This window comes from Ascidiella aspersa, chromosome 6 (genome assembly GCF_963924565.1).
Source record: "Ascidiella aspersa chromosome 6, kaAscAspe10.2, whole genome shotgun sequence".
Taxonomy (NCBI): Eukaryota; Metazoa; Chordata; class Ascidiacea; order Phlebobranchia; family Ascidiidae; genus Ascidiella; species Ascidiella aspersa.
Genome location: NC_139452.1, coordinates 22,969,172 through 22,990,621, shown reverse-complemented (window position 1 = coordinate 22,990,621; position 21,450 = coordinate 22,969,172). Strand labels below are relative to the sequence as shown.

Here is a 21,450-nt window from a genome sequence, read left to right as displayed (position 1 = left end):
AAACTATAATTTGGAGAGACTTCAAATGTCCATACAACATGGAGGCTTATTTGTAGATGTGCCTTTAAGGGTTTAGAAGTCTATTTACCCCCGGGCCTTCAGCTGGGGTTATAAATTGGAAACAAAATAGACGTCATCGTAAAATTGGTTTAGCTCTGTACTCCTACTTAGCGATGGCAATATTTCCTAAAAAGGATCTGGTTAAAACGACCCCGGTTATACCGACTGTCTAGCGTTAATACGCGACAAAGGGGCACTGTTTAAGCAGCGAAACAGATTCCTCCAAAGGAGTACATTCTGCTTTGAAACGCCAGACACAATTATGTCAATATTTACAGCCAAAACCTAAACATATTCCCTGCCATCGGCTGATATATGCATTATGAAAGCTGTCCATTATGTTTTTATAAGCCTTTAGATTTGTGTATTTTTATTTTTATCATTAATGCAGTAGGCAAACCATAATATAATCAATTCTTTAAAAACGTAACGTCACTCTGAAAAACACGTTCTACAGCGTCTAAGGTATGCTATGGATTCTACACTAAAAGCTAACATAAATATGATTTAGCTCGTTTTAATGGAATCGTTGCGCAATTCTATAAGATTTACAAAAGTCAACATTGTATCTCTTGTGGCCCTTTGTAACAAACTTGCCCAGTTTGGTTTAAACGTTTAAAAAACGATTTTCAATTGAAAAATCATTTTTTCAAATTTAATGTCACAATAATATGTCAATTGCGGTCTTAGGATTGTAGGAAAACAGTTGGGCGCACAAAGCAGTTGCAGTCTGGGGAAGTAGTTTCTACTGCTCTGTTGTAAAATAATCTTTGGTTGGCTGTATTATCTTGAAACTGATGCCTGGCCGCACTAAACAGACACCGCGTAACGCAATATAATTTCTCTTTATTGTCGCGTACAAACTGCAGTGATGTGGTTCTAGTGACCTCCAATGCACCTCATGGGAACGAAAATACGTAATGAATAGCGAAACATAATAATCAAACCAAATTAGTAATAATCAAACCAAAATATGGGCAATTATAAAACGAAATCAGTCTTTAAATATAACGCCACAATTTTTTTGTGGTCTTGGAAATTTCGTTAGGCACCAACAGGTTTAACGACGAAACCTGGTAGAAATCAGCCCCTGTAATAAACAACTCCCAACGAAACAGAACCTATCTAACGGGTTAAGCCAAAGATTTTGTTTAAAAAAACGAGTTTGCCGCAATCTTACAAGTAAAACCTGCACTAAATGTTTTATAAATATACAGAGCAAAATATTTTACCTTTTAACCAAAACACACACTTCAAAGAAACATTACAATCTTCGTTACTAGGATTAACATTGAAACAGCTTTGCATAAGTTATGTGAAAAGTCGAATATTGGATAAGATCAATTATAAGTGTGTAGTATACAATTTTAACATTGTGTACAGCTTTTTGGACTATAATTTGAAGAGCCATAATAGGTTAAAAGGAAAATTTGTGAAAGCTGCCTCACGCTAAAAAGTGACAAAGGGGCACTTTGATTGCAGCGAAACAGGGTACCTCAAAGCGTTGTATTTTTCTTTTAAACGCCAAAAGTCAGTATGCTAAACAAATACAGACAAAACCTAAACGTCTCCCTGGCCATCGGATGTTATATATGCAATTATGAAAACTGTTTAATATGTTTCAAAAAGCCTTTAGATTTCCCAGTATAACCAGTACATCGGAATGTGTAACGTCACCTTGAAATTGTATGCGCAATTTATTTTTTTATCTGAATAAACAAATACGAAATATGGTAAAAATTAGTCTAATGAATTCTAGACTAAAATCTCAAAGTTTAAGGAAATGTTATTATCGAAACTCCGCAAAAAATTGTGACTGTAATGGTTAAAGCAATCTTCTATTTATACAATGAAGATGATAAATGATTTTGTATTTACAACTAAACAAAACAAAATCTGTCGTGGAATAGGATTTACTAGGGTGGCCACAGTGTTGTAAACAAGTTATTTGAAAATGATTTAAGTCCCAGTCGAGTTATTTGTAAAATAACTTAAGTCCAAGTCAAGTATTTTCAAATTTTTCATAAATAACAAGTCAAGTCCCAGTCCAAGTCATCAGTTGCGCAAGTCAAGTCCCAGTCAAGTCATAATTAGAGCAAGTCAACTTCAAGTCATGTCCTTGTCATAAAAATAAAACGTTAAACTATTAGAATTTTTACACTCGCATGATTATGAACAATAACTGACCTAAAAATAAGGAAAACAGAACATATGGCAAGCAATTTGTTTTTTGTGCAAAAATATTTAAAAAAAAATACTTGAAGAAATGCTTTATTTCAACCCAAGTCATTTGTTCAAAAGACTTAAGTCAAGTCAAGTCATTTGTCCAAAAGACTTGAGTCAAGTCAAGTAATTTTGCCCAAATGACTTAAGTCAAGTCAAGTCATTTAAAAACAGTTACTTAAGTGCACTTAAGTGAAGTCGTTGTTATTTGAAGCTCTCTACGCCTACCTAGCGACAGTAATATCTAGCAATATATCTCCCTTTTGTAATGTTCGCAAATATGCTATTTATGTAAATCAAATCGCTAGTAAACCATAAAAATGATACTACGAGCCCCTTGTCATTGGTTAACAACCCAACAATCGGGTGGTTTTATGGCAAATTAATACAAAATGTTGATTTATAAGAAAAACTGTTAGTTGTTCTTAATTCGAATTTAGAACAACTAACAGTTTTTTTTTTATAAACCGTAAAACGAATAAACCAAAGTGTAATATATAATATTACAAAAATTAACCTGGTAAATAACCTTATGTATAATGACCCAATTATTAAACCACCTATAAAAATAAGTCCCTGAAAATAATCCCCTGACAAAATATAGAACAACCGCAACCACGTCTACAACCAAATATTTTATTCAGTACTCATCATTTTTAATAGACCCTAGCCAACGACGTTTCACAGGGCAAAGGCCGTCTAGCGCATAGGGATAGCCAGGGGGCCTCAGGGGCCATGCTCCCCCAAAATTTATCAATATTTTACTCTTAATAATTTGTTTTTTAGCATTTATGAGCAGTACCACAACAGTTGATCACAGGCATGCCACACCTTCAATAGTTATGCACTGTTACGTCACAAACGATGTAGTTAATATTACGTTTGTAATACATTCATGTAGTTTTACTACTTTTAGACATATTTTGCTCTTTGAATGTTTTTTGAGTATTGCGTTCAATCAGTTGCAACTCGAAACGGTTAGCTAGCATTGTTATTTGTGTTCCTTACGGCAAGCAATACAATGACAAAAGCTAAACAAACAACTTGTTGCCCCCCAAAAAATTTCGATTACGCCACTGGTCTAGCGTCTGGCGTCCAGTTTACCCATAACGCGTCGGCTGCGTTAACGGCAAATTTTCTCAATCATAACCAAATGCAAAGTTGAAAAATTACGACCGAAAGAGTCAAATGTGCATTTTGAGATTAATTGTTAATGTAGGTTACCTTCTAACACAAGTTGTCGCAAGTGAGTAAGCTGACGTGTTGTCAATGTTACCCAGGACGCTTAAGGTTGATTCACACTAGACCAGGGCTGCCACTCCTAGTGGTTTTCCACTAGATCTAGTGGTTTTTGAAATAATCTAGTGGTCTAGAGTGGTTTTCTTGAATAATCTAGTGTTTTTTTATAACCTTGAAATAGAGTAATATACTTTATGGGCGCTGGTCTGGAATCCTACCACAATTATTAAATCAACGCACAATGTTTGGGTTAGGGTGCTGGTTAGTGTTTGGGTGTAATACTTGACCCACCCTAACCCAAAACACTAACCTGCACCCTAACCCAAATAATGTTCGTTGTGGTAGGATTCTAGACCAGCGCCACTTTATGTTATTTCACGCCTACCATTGTTAAAAATGATAACTGAATGCGAAAATTTTTCTTTTTAAACCAAATGTGAAAAGCCTGCTAATGTTAGGTGCTTGTCGATGGCTCGATTCTTGTTAACAACAAGTTGTTATACTGATGACTGTCAGTGTCAGGCAGCGGGCTTTGTCTAGAAATTCCTACAGCTTCCCTTCTGCACGAAACCTGTAGGGTGTAGGCCTATGTAGTCACCGCATGCCAACCAAAGATGCTAAAGGGGGTAGAGGGAAGTGAGAGGAAAGAGTGTGCAGGTCTAATGAAAACTCACTTTTCAAAAAGTTTGCCTCTAGGGAATTTCTTGCAATCCCACGCTAGGACCCACAGGGTTAGTTACAATAGACCGTACCGTTTTATTGTACTTAACAGTTCAATTGATGTCATAGTCGGATATAGCAAACTTTGAGGATGTTGTAGTGGTGACACCACGAAAATACAAGTTTTTATCCTTAACCTTTTCAACCCGAATTGGTTGAATAATGACAACTTTAAAGCTTGCTTGAAACCGGATATAGCCTACAGCAAATATGCAAAGATATACAGCAATATGCCACGTTTGTTATATGAAGTTAAAACAACCAAACAAAATGACCTTTTAATGCACTGTACAAAGACAGCGTTAAGCATAAAAAAAAATTATCTCGCTTTGAAACAACGTTTTCAAGTGCTTGTTACTCTTTGACTTTTCATAATGTCTATATTTGGAAAATTAGTGGCTTTAATAAAGCAATTATTGCACAATTTATTTATTGATTTAAATTCTTAAAACCTAATGAGAAACGTCAGCAGTTAGCAGTTTTGCGAATTTAATTTATTAAACAGTTAATATTGTTTAACCTTGATGTATATATGCGTGGTGGATTTCATAGTGGCAAAAGTGCAGTAATACAAGCCACTATAGCAGAGCATTTCTGTTCCTCTGTCAACTTTGGAATATTTTTTAACAACAAGCCAACGAGTTCGCCTGGTGGAATGATGCGGGTTGTTGTGTAACAGTCAAGCACAGCCCAACGACAACTTTACTGTGACAAAGAGAAACCCGATATTTCACCTGGATAGTCCTACAATATATTTGCCCTCCCTCAACAAATGCTTTGTGTGGGTCGTTGTGTAGCAGCCAAGCACAGCCATAAAGCGCAACAGCGATCAAATTGTTGATTTCTCGCGAAAAGATTTATTCGGTGGCGAGTGACATCAACAGACGCGCGGCGCGTTTATTCTGAGCGCTCGATTTCTTTGTTCGAAAAGTAAGATGCTAACTAGAAGGGGGTGTATGCTGAAGGCGGGTCATATTTACGATTTGGTCGGGGGTTCGGGGTGAGGGGCATCACAAGTCAAAGCCTAACTCGCATGCATGTTGGTTTAATTGAAGTTAATTGAGTTTACTACGTTCAGCTAAGACAAGAATAATTTACGATTTGTTGTAAACTCGCTTTAATTATACTAAATGTAGTTTGCTTTAGAATACGCTTTATCTTTATTTATTATTTATATTAGAAGTTTGTCTAAACAGGAGCAAGTTGTGTTCTTAACTTTAATTCGCGCAAAAGATTTTCTATTTATCTTTAAACAGCAAATAACTTTATTTGCAAACTTTAAGTTTTAACGTTGTGAGTTTTGATGCTTTTAAACTAAATTCACAAGTTAGCGTACGGTTAGATCTGTTGTTGTGTTGTTCATATTCGTATTTATTATTGTCATTCATTCGGAAATATTGCTGCGTAAGATAAAGCTGGAAAACTAAATCTAACCTAACGTTAAATCAGTGACAGAGGTATTTTAGGAAAACACCACCCCTTTAAAATCACCTTTTAAGGTGTAAAAAAATTTCTAACCTAGCGTTGGGGTGTAAAAATAAATTTCCACCTTTCGTACAACTAAAGCTGGGGTATAAATCACGATTAAATACCTTTTAGGGGCGAAAACTTGCCATTCCACCTTCCTTTAAAATCAACCTTATCAGTTTACAGTGTATACATTGCGCACCATTGATTTTGTTTTTATTTAGTTTGTTGTGTAATTAGCTTAAGTCGCGAACGCTTAAGTTTAGCTTAAGTTTCTTAAATGTAATTAGACCGATCGCAAAACAATTCTAGTTCGCCCCTTATTAACTGTTATTATATTAAAAAGCCTAAATGTTTTTTACAACAAAATAATTCGTTTAATTCATTATGGCCCACCGAGACATTTTAAGTTTGGATTTGGCCCGTGACTTGAAAATGTTGCCCCTGTACTATTTTGTGATACCATTGGATGAAGGGCATTCAGCTTCACGAATTCAGAGGTTGTTTAGCAAATACAAATACGTGCTTTATTCACGAAAGGTCGTCTCTAGTCAATGTAGCTTCTACGGGTGTATGTTTCAGTCTTCACACCACTTCATGTAAATAAAGGTTGCTGCGGTTCGAACCAGTGTGATCCTGTGCTGTTGTGTCTGCCACATTTAGCGCGACTCAAGGTTTTGTTACAGAGCTTTGTGTGTGACGCGTTGGTAAATGGGTCTAATTATATTTAAGAAAAGCGTTCGCATAATGATGCGTTTGTTGGGTATAAAACTTGAGTCAACACGACTTCGTCCATATCCACAATGACGTAAATATACCTAAAACTTTCAATGTAATGCCCAGAATGACCGCCGACCATAGTCTGAAGTATGTGTACGGAAATCTTGTATATTTTACAATAATGAAAACATAGTCAGCCTAAAGTGACCAATATGAGCAGCTTTATCTTACGCAGCAATATTTCCGAATGAATGACAAAAATAAATACGAAAATACCATCACTGGTTTCAGTCGAAAATTTTGACAATTTACGAATAAATTGTTTACCAGCAGGTTATAATCACACGCGGACAATAATAAACCACTTCTTATTAAGCGATTCACATTTTCTACGTGGCCGCCGGAAAGTTGATTTGGCTTTTTGCCCTTTCGAGAATAAATTTGCATATAATTCTTGGAAAATTTGTAGATTTTAAAACGTTTGTTGTTTGTCTTCACAGACATTAACAACAAATTGTGGATTGTATATTCTAATTTATAGAAAAGGGATTGTTAAGCATGAATTTTTTAAGTTTTTGTTACCTTTAAATTCATGCCTAACATTCTTCTTTCTCTAAATTAGAATATACAACCCACATGTTGTTGTTAATGTCTGTGAAGACATCAGGGCTGCGGAGTCGGTTAAAAATAAAACCCTAATCCGACTCCTGAGTTCCGAGTCTGGCTGCGACTGTAAAGCCTGTATTCCGCCAATTTATGTAACTAAAATAAGGAACATATTAAGCAATCCACTCATAGGGGTGTCATGTAGTTCATTTAGCCATAAAACATGGTTGAAAAATATTCCACCATATGCTATTACACCTTTTACATTTTGCGGCCATATCAGTTTTCAAAGTTGTATATTTTGTCAGGGGGTATATTTTAAGGGCTTTGTGTTTATTTTCAATTTTTATTTTATTTATTTATTTTTTTTTTCAATTGATTTCATTTTTTTTTTTGTACTTTTTATTTTAATATTTTGTATTTTGTATTTTATATTATATATTTTATATTTTGTTTTTTTATTTTCCTTAACTTGTTTCTGCAAGCAAAAACAGATATGGGCCGAAAATTTCTCCCCTTAACTTGGCTTTGAAGCGAAAGAGGTTCAAATATGCGTAGATTTTGGGAAATGATCGAAACATATATTTAATCAATAAAAATTTGCGTAGATAATGCTTACGGCCATGTTGTTACATTTTGGTCAGCTAGCATGTTTAAAAAGCAAATATTTTCATTCTCTCTAAATTATTTAACGTCTATGGTTTGCTATACTTTTTCCAACTTTTACTGCCTATATTTTTACCATGCCTTGGTCTGAGCAATCACTGTTGAACAGAGTTTAAATCTATAGTTTTGAGCACTATGCAACACGATTATGTGCCTAATAAGCCACCTTTTATATTGAAAGTTTTGCCAATTTTAATCCAATAAACGCAATATTTATTTATTTATGACGCCATGTTATGACGTATCTTGGTAACGTCGTCGCTAATAATACGTTAAACTTAAGCTTTTTGTTGTTGCGGCCCTTGTATAACTATGTTTGTTTAGGCCGGGTGTTGATATGTTTGAATGGTTCAACAATTACAACAGGTGCTAACAGAGATGTGTACACTGCCTCCAGGATTCGCATTTAAATTTGCGGTGATAAAATATTTTGTGTTGTAAGAGCAATAGGTTTTTTTACTTAGAGAGGCCTCTTTATAAAAGGCAAGTCGCATGCGCCTAGTTTTACTAGGCAAGCCACTTCGAACAAAAACGTTGCACGCGCAGGACGTTGGAGGTGCCTAGGGGTGCAGCCTCATAACCTCTACATAGCACATTCATACCACTCTACGCCATGTCTGAAAATTTGAAAGTTCTACGATGTATACTTTTTCTATAATGCTCTGGAAAAAAATCGGTCTGAAACATACCATAAAAACCATAAAAACCATAAAAACCATAAAAACCATAAAAACCATAAAAACCATGAAAACCATCAAAACCATAAAAACCATAAAAACCATAAAAACCATAAAAACCATAAAAACCATAAAAAAGATATGTCCCGAAAATAAATTTTCGGCCCATATTATAAAAACACTGCGTTTATTGAAATTCAATTGGCAATTTTTTTTCGATTTAAAGGTGGCGTATTAGGCTCATAAAAGAGTTTTGCATTTTGCCCAAAACAACAGTTACCTCTCCAAAATTCAATAACATTGCCGTACGAATTATCTACGTAAATTCTATTTATCAAATATCTTTTTCGATCATTTTTCTTGGAAAATAACTTATTGCTGCTACAAAACAACATATTTTACCGCTGTAAATTTAAATGCGAAATTTGGTGGTAACGTGGACTTCTTTGTTAGCACCTGTCGTGCATGTTGCCTTAACCAATACTTTCGATTAAATAGGTTGCGCATTAGGCACATAAAAGTGTTTTGCATATTGCTCGAAACTACAGATTTAAATTGTGTTTTAATAGTGATTACACGGACCAAGGCATGGTAAAAATTTACCGGGTAAAAGTGGGCAAAAGTATAGCTAATCATAGGTGTTAAACCATTTTAAGAGAATGATAATATTTGGTTTTTAAACATGTTAGCTGGCCTAAATATAATAACATGGTGGTACGCATTATCTACGTAAATTCAATTTATCTAATATATGTTTCGATCATTACCCAAATACCTCGCCGTTATTAAACACGTTTCGCATCTAAGCCATAAGTTAAGGGGGAAGTTTTCGACCCGGTTTGAACCTTCCGTACTACAGTTGTATCGTGCGCAAATATGTCAATCAGGAACTTTTCATTATTTACACGGCTGTACTCGCCAATAGCAATTCAAAGGCAATCTAGGTCGATTTGGTTCGATTTGGTTTCTTCCCCTTACTTTGGTCGAAGCTGTTGAACGTAATTGCTCTTAGCAAACTACTACCCACAACTATTCGCAACTAAAAGTAGGTTAGCTGTCTTTTCTTGAAGGGCGCTAATTCAACAGAGCGAATTTCAACCCCTGCCATTATCACAGGAGTAAAACAGTTTGTAGTAGTTGGTTGTTATTCAACAAACACCATTTTTTGCAGCACAAACGCCCACGTGATTATTAAAAGCGGATTTGTTGTATCTTTCTGAGACGATATAGTCAAAATAGCGTGATATGTCCGTTAAATTGTACTTATTTGTTTCTGGTTGAGAAAAGAACATGAACGAGCAGCTTGCAAAAAGCAAAATTGTAGCTGCAAACGTGGTTTAGCAGCGTAAGAATAGTATTTGAGGAAGGTGCAGCGAATAATAGGCAAAATGAATTACTTGTGTTACAGGCAGATTAAGAAAAGTGAGGAAAATATTAACGGTGAAACATTTTATTATTTAGCAAAATTAAATATTCGCTTCAATTGCTGTTTAATTTAGCGTTTCCTGAACTTCACAACATGGCCCGCAGGCAATAAGGACATTTCCATGTGCAATAATAACTATAAAAAGTATTGTGCCTGTTTTACTGCCTATGACTACTTTGGGGGAGCGAAACGATGTTTCTCTATGTTCTAGAACTACAGTTTTGCAAAATATAGGTCTTGTTCGCTTTAATGTTAAATTTATATTACAAAACAGCATTTGGTAAAAAGTTGACGAAAATACATTGCAGAAACAAATCCTTAATGCGATGCCTGGAAAACTATTGTGGGATCTTTGGCTTATTAAATAACGTAGTTTAGTTTGATATGTAGGCTAGCGCGCAATAACAATCTAAGGTTGAACTCAGAGTGATGATAACTAGTATAATGCCAATGTGGATGAGCTTAGCAAAAACTCTTTTGCGGCATTAAACCCGTAAAGTGCGTCTGTGGCCTTAAGCAAAAGCAAACAAATAGCTTAACGAGTGGTTTTGGCGAATCTCCTCTTACACTACAGTTGTTGTACATCGGCGCGGCGGCATTTTGTCATTAAGCCACCCATTATAAGTATATGCTGACGTTATGGTGTACAGCTGACAGACTTGCTGGCTTGCGATGTTTGCCTCGTCAGCTTATAGTTCGCTGATGTTTGTTTACAATCTTGTGCTCATCAGTAGACAGAGGCTTGATCGGAACGTATAAGGTATAGCGTAAATTTAACGCTGGTAAATGATCAGTAACAATGGATGGAGCTCCAAAAAGCGGTCCAACAGAAAAGTCGTGTACAGATTTGGACACAGACGGCGGTGAAACTGAAAAATTTCGTATCAAGCGAACAATCGGAGTATTCAATGGTATTGTCGTTACAGCTGGTATTATTGTCGGATCTGGAATATTCTTATCTCCTAACGGAGTCTTAAGTAAGTAAGTAATCGTCCTTGTAGTGCTGGATATCTCAAAACATTTTTAAGCAAGTGTGTACAACTGCTATTTTAGCATGGCCTTGCGTGTACGAAAATCCCAAGTTGATCATTCGATTTCGGTTAGTTAGAACGTCTAAAACAGGTGTTATTAATTTGGGGACAGTGAACCCCTTTCGGGTACGTGGACTAGTCTTAAGGGGTCCATAAAGGCCTTATTAAAACAGTATTTAAAGCGTAACAAAAAAAACGCTTTTGCATGTTCTCCTAGAATGCATTTAGACTTATTTCAGTTTCATATTTCTTGGTCCGTTATTTGTTTTTTTTTACGTCAATGTATGATGTTATCTCAAAATATTCCATACCGACTCTGGTCCATGCGAACCAAAACATTTTTTATGCGTCCGCGTTAAAAAAAGTTCAAGAACAACTGGTCTAAAAGCTATACAGGTGTAACATTTGTGTAGATACGAACCTGTCAGTAGAGCTTGCAAAATATTTTAGAGTTGCTGAAATGTTTTGAGAAATAGTTTGCCCTTAACAGCTTGCACGATACTACACAAGCATTTGTATTGCGATAGAACAAGTGAAAACTTGCTGAAATGCTTAAACAAAATAAGGTTATTACACCCTTTTCATAGTATTCTGTTTGCAGTACAGCGTTACGCCGCGTCACCGTTGTCTTCTGTAAATCATGTGAATTGCACACCCGATCTTTTGGATTTGCTGTGTATTTAAACACTAGCATTTATAATTTGATTTTAATAAATGGATAGCTCAACTATAAAATTATATATAATGACATAAATATTTGCTGGTTATACTTTTAGCCATCAGGATGATAAATAATACTCGATTAACATTCTTTTTCTGTGGAATATTCTGAATAAAAATAAAACGTCCATTATGTTAAAAGATTTATTTTCTTTTTCAAATTTACGCAGAATCAAAGTTTGACATTTGTAGTTTTCGTCCTGGGCTGAATACGGCCTGCGGGCCAATTACAATTTAATCCGGCCCGCAACCTATTTTCCTTGAAACATTATTTCACTGCGCTACTTTTGGCATCATATCTCAAAAAAATGTTTACTATTGAAAAAAATGTTTATCATGAAGTCTATGAGGCTCATAAGTAAACACAAGGGACGTTTTTTATTTGTTTGGGTAAAGTATACATACATATAAACCACTTTTACCAGGTGCGGATCTAGTCATGACTATAAGTTCTACTTTTGCCTGTTTAAAATATGTAAATAATATAGCCTCCTTACAGTGGCTCTGTTTTAGACCAATGGTCGATTGATAAACAACTTGATATTTTTGAATGTATTTGCTGCGCTTTAATCAAATGCACTCCGTCTTTACAATACGCCAACTTACTATAACGGCCTTTTTCAATCACTTTTAACATCATGATTTACATTTTTCCCAACCTAATTTACTCAATGTTATTTTCCTGTTTAGCTCGATTTATGGCGCTATCTTTGCGATATGGCGATTGTATCTCTTGTAATTAAACATCTGCATCATAAAACCTAAATAAGTTAAACGCAGTGCAGTTTTTTGTGACTTAGCCGAACTTTTGAGGTATTCTCTGTGCAACCTTCCGGCTGTTGAGTCAACGACACCAACGACTTGATAAATATCAATATATCGAGCAATGTGCAAAAATTTTGTTTGTGCCAAATGCGTCACGTTTCGATCCAAATCTAAATAAAACATTCATTTTGGAATAAATTGCAGCAATATTTTCGCGCTTCGGACGACGCCCTCTGTTTCTTTCCAATCTACTTCAGTTTCACATTTGCGGACTGCCAATGTAATATCAGGTTTCCTATAAGCTTACTTGATTTATAGAGTCTTAGTAATAGATAATATTGTGTGTTTTTGTGATCCTAATTTTTAGCCGTCCCGCCACAACATTTTATCCTTGTCATGCGGGCGCTGCAAACAATAAATTTATTGCTCACCCCTGTATTACAATGTTTGTTTAAACTTCGGTCTGTCAAGTCCAACAATATACTTTCAAATCAATAATTAATTTATCAGGTACGACACGGATACTATTTCTCCGGCAAGTTCTTAATTGTACATTTGTGTTGTAGCCTATTTCCTAAAGGGAAACCAAAATGTTGTATCCTGGTTATGCATCTCACTTTGATTTAGAAAGCGATATAACTGCCATTGCATGTTTTAAAAATATAGAAGGAGAAACAAGACGTTTAATGAAGTTTTCGTGCCTGAAAAGCTAAAATAAAAATATTATAAAAAAAAATACTTTTCCTTTCAACCCAATTTATTTGTCCAAAAGACTTTAGTCAAGTCAAGTCATTTGCCCAAAAGACTTAAGACAAGTCAAGTCATTTTGCCCTAATGACTTAAGTCGAGTCGGGCCATTTGAAAACAGGGACTTAAGTGCACTTAAGTCAAGTCATTGCAGCACTGGTTATTAGTGTTAATATCATGGTGTCATAAACTCCGATTTAGATATGCTGGCTTTGAGAGTCTTAATGGCTTATAAAGTTAAGTCGATATGTTTTGCAGAGGCCGCAAATGGAAGTGTCGGCTTCAGTCTTCTTATTTGGGTATCTGGTGGAATTATAGCTTTCCTGTCAAGTCTTTGCTACAGCGAGCTTTGCACGGCCATACCAGAATCAGGAGGCGATTTCGTGTACTTTAACATCGCCTATGGAGAACCGATTGGTTTCCTAGTACCGTGGATGAACACATTCGTCCCTACTGCACAGACACTTAACAATTTGCTTTTAGCACGTTACGCCTGGGAAGGAGTGTTGGGGTCCAGCTGTGAGCTGTCAGACATTTCAGTAAAACTTACTGCACTGTTTTCAACATACGCAGTGGCCTACCTTAACTGCTTCAGTATTAAGGCCTCTCTTCGACTGCAAACCGTGTTTACGGCTTCAAAGTTCGTCGCCATGTTTGCAGTGATAACCGGAGCTTGCATTTTCCTTGCCCAGGGTGGTGACGTGGCAAAAGAAAACTTCAACAACGCGTTTGACTCGGAAAAGCTGTCCGGAATTTCTTTCCTGCAACTCTCTTCTGGGTTTTATCAGGTTATAGTATGTTGCGTAAATTAGGGTCAACCTTTTTCCAGTCGCGAGCCAAAACGAACTTAATATCGGCAATGTCTCGTGTCCAGTTCTACCCCTGGCGTATATCGTTCAAGCAGGTTTTACTTTCCATTTATGCAACAAGTTAAAGACAGGAATTTACATCTACGTTTACCATATTTTTACGATACTCGGGTACCAATTTTACGACCTTATATACCGTAAATAACAATTTAGCGTGAGTTCTGGTTATTTATATCTTAGCGCTAATGTTCTGCCGCAGTAAGACTATCTGCCTGATTCTCAAAAATACCAAGAAACGTAAATACCATTATTAATTATTGACAACAAAAACGAGCTTGCGCATTACAATAAATTACATACATTATATGGACTAACAATCAACAACTATAATCAAAGACTTTTAAATAACATTTTCCCTTATCATAGAATATATCTTCAAAACGGCAGCAATACATAGCGACAAATACGCTATACCAATTCCTATATCGAATTTCTATCCTAATAATTTCATTATCTACACAATAAACGAGTAATATCACATGCTAGTCGTCATACGCAGAGTGGCGAGGTAAATAGCGTGGTAACCGGCGCCTATGAAATGCACGAATGTTTAAAACCCACTGGGGTACTGATTGTGTTAATTTAGTATTCCTTAAGTAATTACTAACGGCTAAAGATGTTGCAAGACCGCAAAACATATGTTCAAGCTAATAGAAACTCACATAAATCACCTACAATAATTTTTTAATATTTTTAACCTAGTTTTGCGGTGTATAATAATAAACGATAAGTTATATTAAAACTTAAATTGAAATTACCACAATTCATACTTTAGTTTTAGTTTTGTATACTTCTTGTAAGATATTTGTAGAAATGCAGTATTGTGTGGTATGTTACTCAAATAAACTACGTTTAACGGACCAACAAATACCTTTTTATGATAAATGTGTTTTTTTCGAAATGACTAAAATACTAAATTATGTCATACATGTTAGGTGATGTGGTCATACGATGGCTGGACGGCAATTTGCTTTTTAACCGAAGAAGTTAAAGACGCCAAAAAGAACATGCTGAAAATCACGCTTTCCTCTCTTACCATTGTCACCGTATCCTATCTTTTGCTCAACACTGCATATTTATGTGGTAAGACTTTTGTATATGCTAAACTAGTTTCTGATTTGAGATATGCGTTTTAGGGGACAATACGACGTTCTGAAATTCAAAACAGGATATTAAACAAGGAGATGAAAATGTTAAGCAAATTGTTTTTTTGTTGATTCATAAGTGGGAAGCGTGCCAGAACTAAAAAAGTCCCCCAATGAATGTCGAAAAATTCAAAATGCGGATAGACATCGATATCACGTGAAACAATATACTAGGGAAAAAGCACAAGGACCAAATCGAATAGTCAAAGTTATGAGGCCATGAAGGCACCGTCAGCAAAAAAATGCAATAAATTTCGTAAAATTTGCAATGTAGCATCGGAGGTATCAGTATAGCCTCATATTATGTTAGCTAAATGTAAAATATAGAGAAAAGCATTCAATGTGAAGCAAATATTACGGCAATATTATAACTATACTGTAGGTCGATTCGTTGCTGACTTGTTTTGTCAAAATTCACATGTTATGGTCTAAATTCATTTCGGTTGCTTTGATTAAAAATATGTTACAAATTGCAGTTTACAGGTGTTGTGGAGTTAGAGTTGCCGTGTATTGGTATAGTGTTGCTAACCACAGTAGTTTATTTGTTATTCCAGGGATCGATAAATTGATCACATGTAGCGTTTTTGTTAATGACGTATTCCATTATTTTGGTCCAAAAGACTTATGTATTATACTCAGTACATTTTTTAAATGGGACTAATCTTTTGTAAACTATAACGAATAAAAACATCATTACTAGGTCTTAAAAGACACTATATTTTTAAGGTAACATTTTTCTAGTTCGGACAGCTTTCCCGTGATGAATCAACAAAAAAATATTAAATTGCATTTATTGGGTTTAAGTTTTTTTCTTCTAGGTCTACAGGCCTAAAAAAGAATGTTGGTTGAAAAATGTTTTGAATGTCATCAATTATGCAATTTTAAAATTTATGTTTTATTTTGATAATAAAATTAAAAAAAAATCAGTACGATAGTCTGTTCTACAAACTTTATACGGTTTAAAAAGAAGAATTGTTCCATTTTACGGTTAATTTGTATAACTTGGTTTCTGCTTTGTTTCTTACCTTTGCTTGCCTTGCCAATTCAAAAAAGAGCCCCAACTTTTTTAGCCATGAACCTAATCTTATACTCTGTGGCCAAATTTGCTGTTTTAGTCCTTACACCGGATGAAATGATCAAGTCTTCGACTGTGGCTTCGACTTTCTCGTACAAAGTTTTTGGGGACGTTTACTGGTTCGTTCCCTTTACAATCTGCTTATGCTTGGCCGGATCCAACAACGGGTCAGTGCTTAGTTATGGCAGAGTCACTTACGCTGCTTCGAGACGTGGCCATTTACCGAAGGTATGGCTACAAAAAATACACACCAATCTTTAATGTTATAATATAACTCAATTCAATGACATTTGAATACTCTGCCTAAATCCTTAAAACAGATTACCTTTAGTACTTAACGCTAATGCATTAAAATATTAATTATATAATATGTATATATATTTTAGTTGTCCTTTTTTATTAAAATTAAAAAGTGCAAAACAGTTTTTCGCAGTTCACATGTTTTTACAGTTTACATTTTTATTCGCAAATGACACAAAGGACCGGACTTGCTGTTTGGTGAACGCTCAACTTGTTAATTACGACACTATACATGCCATTCAATTGCTTTATAATTATAACAAATGCACATATTTGTTTATCTTGATTAGCATTTAAACGCGTGAGTTACGAAGTTTGATTCCCATTTTTTTTTAGATTTTTGGAATGTTTCACATTTCCAACAATACGCCGACTACCGGCCTAATGCTTAACGCTGCAATGATCACTGTCGTAACTTTCTTTGGAAACATCGACGCATTGATGGACGCCTACGGTTTTGTGAATTGGACTTTTTACGGAATGAGCGCAGCTGCTGTTATCGTTCTGCGCATAACTCGACCGGACCTGGAACGACCATTCAAGGTAAACGCAGCTCATTTATTGTGTTGTCACAAACAAGGTCAAACAGTAATGTTGAGCAAAAAAAAACTAATATAAACGAACTAACAAAAATAACTTTTAATATGGGTATATCTAGAGATAAGCTTTGGAGCATAATGGTTACAGGTTGTAGTAAGACGTAATAAGAACGCCGTAAGACGTAATAAGCCCATACAGAAGTAGGTATCATTTTGAACGTTTCCAATAACTCTCTATTCATTTTTAACGTAGTGAGAAGGCACTAATTATAACTTTGATATTATTACAGATAAGCTGTTTGAGTCGTTTACATTTTGCAACTTTTTTATATAACATTTTGTATATATTAAAGCTGCTCCATTTTGTTTTCAGGTGTTTCTTATAGTTCCGGTGCTGGTCGTTATTATTTCAATTACGTTCGTCATTCTTCAATTTATTCTGAACCCGCACTTCCTTTATCTGTACGCTGTTGCGTTTTTCATTTTAGGCTCGGTGCTCTTCCAAATTTTTGTGCAAAAGAAGATATTGCGGCCCAACTTATCATGGGTCACTGCTGTTATGCAGAAAATTTTTCAAGTCGCACCGGTCGACTGGGTTAAGATAGAATGACTTTCGTGGCGTTTCAAATTTTACTGAAAAAATGTGTCTGCCACAATTCTTGTGATTGAATGCTACGATACCCGAATTGGCCACATATTTTGCCTACCAATGTTTTTACTCATAAATTACACTCGTTGTAAGTGATGCACTAAACTCTTTATTAGCCACAATGATCTTGGGAAAAAAAGACAAATACCCGAACGAGCATTTTAATGTACATTAGTGTTTGCGCTATTTTGATTTATTTTATAACCTTTAGAAAATAACACCGGTCCGGGATCCTAAGACTATATGGGTGAATTAATAGAAAAAAGTAACACTCGTTACAATTAGATCATATATCAATCGTTTTTTTCGTATTTTTCGCAGTTGAGTTTCACGTTGTTTAGAACAGTGGTCGGCAACTGCCAGTCCGCGGACCGGTGCCGGTCCGCGAGAAGTTCGTTACCGGTCCGTAGCAGGGTTGCCAAATTAAAATTTTGGTTTAAACTCAAACCGTACATAAAAAACGGAAAAAAGCTATAGGTAAAATAAAAAACTATTGAAAGTATTTTTATATCCAAATCACATTGACTTTCGTTTAAATATACTCCATGGTTGATTAGTATATGAAAAATCACAATTAGTTTTAAGCACTCGTAAGGTGCATAACAAAACAGTGTGCTGTGGGCATATAGAACACTTTTACAACATCCTAAAATGCATTTTTTGATTGTACAATCTAACTCCTCGTATGTACAGTATATCGAAAAAGGGACAAAATATCATGTTTTTTTATGCTTAACCGTGTTCACCCTAAAGTGCAATAGAATCAAATCTTGCAAACAGTGCAAAAATAAATTATTATTTTTATGCTCAGGCAGGAATTTTTTTAAAAACAACGTGTGCATTTTAATTAGTTTATTGAAAAAATTGTAATAAATTTCCTTTACTGAGCATTTGTTGTTTTTTAAGGCCAAAATTTTAGATTTAAACCGGTCCGCAGTGCAAAATAGGTTGCCGACCCCTGGTTTAGAAGATTGAATAGCAAGTTGAACAACATTTTCCTAATAGTTAAAATCAATCGTTCGATTACAATACAATTATAGATCGGGGTTCGCGAAAACCGAGCCCCTAACAGAATGGCAAACAAACTAAAAATAGTCCAGTTTATTTCAGTGATTGGTGCTTAATACAATTTGTTTCCTGTCTGCGGCGTTTGATACATTTTTTAGGACTATTTCACCCAGCTTACTTCTAGTCGTAGCTAATGCTTATACGTTATAGGTTGTTTTACGTTAAATGTTATTTGAATAACAACGAAGTCTTCTCAGTATGTTTGAGATCAATTGATACCTGTCATATATATATGTCGTTAACGTTAGAAAAAACATTCAAGGCTTAAAAAAAATTGGGATTTAAATCGCTAAATCAATAGTTGGTAAAACAAATGGATAAGTTATGGATAAGTAACGTGGCTATATAAATTGTTTAATTTTGGTACAATCAGTGCTTTACGTAATTATCTTACCAGCAAGCTTGACGACGACGTAAAATACCGTATTAACAAATGTCAGGCGGGATTTATTTAGAAACGGCGTATGCTTGATCTTCATGATGCGGTAACAATATTTTAAATGATGTAAAACCTAAGCTGGCAAGTTCAATTTACTAATCAACATTTATTCTGTGTAAAAGTTTTTTGATTTTATAAATATTCTAAATTTGAAAATGCAATAGACAAATAAGAGCTGGCATTAAGTTTATGGACATTATAAATCTGTTTATCAATAAATTTATCTGAAAATATGCGGTTTACGATATTTAGAAGCGTGGCCAATTTAAACGAGGGCTTCGAGACCGATATAGCTTAACACGTCGCAAAACTGCAAAGCTAATTACCTTTCCAAATGGTATGCCAAATGTTTATCGCGTGTAAGCAGGGCTACGAAGTCGGTAGAAACAACTCGAGTATGGATTCCGGCCGAACAACTAAACCTGAGTCCAACTCTCCGTTGATTGTTGAACCCAGCTTTGACTCGACAGCCTGTATTGCACCCATTTAAGTAACCGAAATAATGTGGATATACAACATTTTAACATCAAGCATTCAACGCGAAACATGCGCATATTGCCTATATGCTTTGTTTAAATAATTTATGCTATATGAAGGTGGTGCTTAGGCAATCTACAAATCAACTAAAACGGGGTAGCCAACCAGTTAGCGACCGAAAGCCACAATTCTACTGTGTTTTAACCGCAAATAATCACTTTTTATACACATGGTCTGAAACTCCTGTCGATCCTGAAAAAACAAATAAAATCCGCGAGGAATTTGATGCAGTTTGCAACTAAAGTTAAAACGAACCTAATTACCCGAGTTCATTTTATGACTCAGCATCCTCGGAGGTAGTAGGTGTTTGCTGACTCAGCGGATTTTATCTGAATCTCACTTCTAGCAAATCCTCTTTTTTACTAAAAAGTATATGTCGTTTCACATGTACATATATTGTACCAGAATTATTTCAAACGTTACACAACAACATGAAATAGAAAACGTGGACTTAAGTGCCATGTGTGCAACAGTACTTAGCGGGGCTTTTGTCTATCCTTGTCTTGAGCAATTCCATTAAAATCTCACTGCCGGCATTCCGATGTTGCCGATCGAAGCAATTCCTTTGCATGTGTTTGTAAGAAAAAAGTTTCATCGAGTGTTTGATCGCAAAGCGTTTTATGGAGTGTCACAAGACTCGGGTATTTGGGGGTCGCAAAACTACGACTCTTTCTATTTATATTCGACAAGAACGGTAAATAACAAGGCGTCACATACACGACCGGTTTAAATTCAACAACACTAAAAAAAACAGTTAGTACGGTTTTTTTGCTCGGGTTTCGCTCCTTTCGCTATGACGATTTAGTTTATAATAGTTTCCGGTTTTCCCTTAAATGATACACTGCGAAGCCTCGACTTTTTGGCGGGGAAAGATGAGTGTGTCAATCCCCCAAAAAAGGTTTTGGACCATTTAGCAAATTCTAATTACGTTTTATTTGTCTTTGCCAATTTTAATAAAATGGATTTTGCCGGAAGGCGTCTTGAGCTTACTTGGCAACCTTTTTAAAGGCGATTTTTCGCTTCGCGCGAATCGATAAACAAATGGGGGTCTTTGTAACCTTTGTATAGAACGTTCCACCTTTTAAAGCCCAAAACTTTGTCAAAATAAACGAACTGCAGTGTGGGTTCTTCAGGTTTTTTGTTTATTCGGTCACATTTCTATAAACTTTGTGACGTCGCGTTATGACGTATCTTGTTGACGTTATTTCGAAAAAAATAATATAGCCATTCCAAAAAATAATCCTATGGATCCGAACCTGATCTATGATAATAAAGTTGTGTCCCCTGTGTGGAAATACTTATAGTTAGCTCCTAAAAGTATATTTGTGAACGTCCGGTTAGTAAGTGTTACCTTATTTAGCAGATATTTTATACAGAGTAATTGGAACGACCCAGATGCAACCGGCTAGCGCACGACGGGTATTTCCCTGCTTTGACGAACCAGCCTTAAAAGCGACCTTTGACATTTACTTGTGGTTTGTTGAAGCCTACTTCGCTCTTTCCAACATGCCTGTAAAAGAAACTGTGGTAGGTTCAGGTTTTTATTGATAACATTATATTAACTCTGCTTCTGTTAACGATACAAATAGATGCGTGGCGTCCTTTTTAGGGCATTTTCACAACTGTTTAGACCCGAAAAGCAATGCTGATCAAAAGTAAAACGTGTCTTATTTTCCACTTTATTGCATAGGCCTACTAATATCATACTGACTAAAAATCCGATTATTGGGTGCGGGAAATCAACAAATGTATTTTAATTTGT

The 21,450-nt window shown here is 35.5% G+C and overlaps 1 protein-coding gene across 1 annotated transcript; it reads left to right on the top strand.

Annotated features, from left to right (window-relative positions):
* The first annotated feature begins 10,541 nt into the window (after positions 1–10,541).
* Positions 10,542–18,599, top strand: LOC146140848 (b(0,+)-type amino acid transporter 1-like). Its single transcript, XM_083391966.1, has 6 exons — positions 10,542–10,781; positions 13,326–13,855; positions 14,872–15,019; positions 16,197–16,384; positions 16,793–16,999; positions 17,369–18,599. Exons 1-6 carry the CDS (start codon positions 10,604–10,606, stop codon positions 17,603–17,605), a joined length of 1,488 nt encoding a protein of 495 aa, XP_083248092.1. The 5' UTR covers positions 10,542–10,603; the 3' UTR covers positions 17,606–18,599.
* Positions 18,600–21,450: the final 2,851 nt, after the last annotated feature.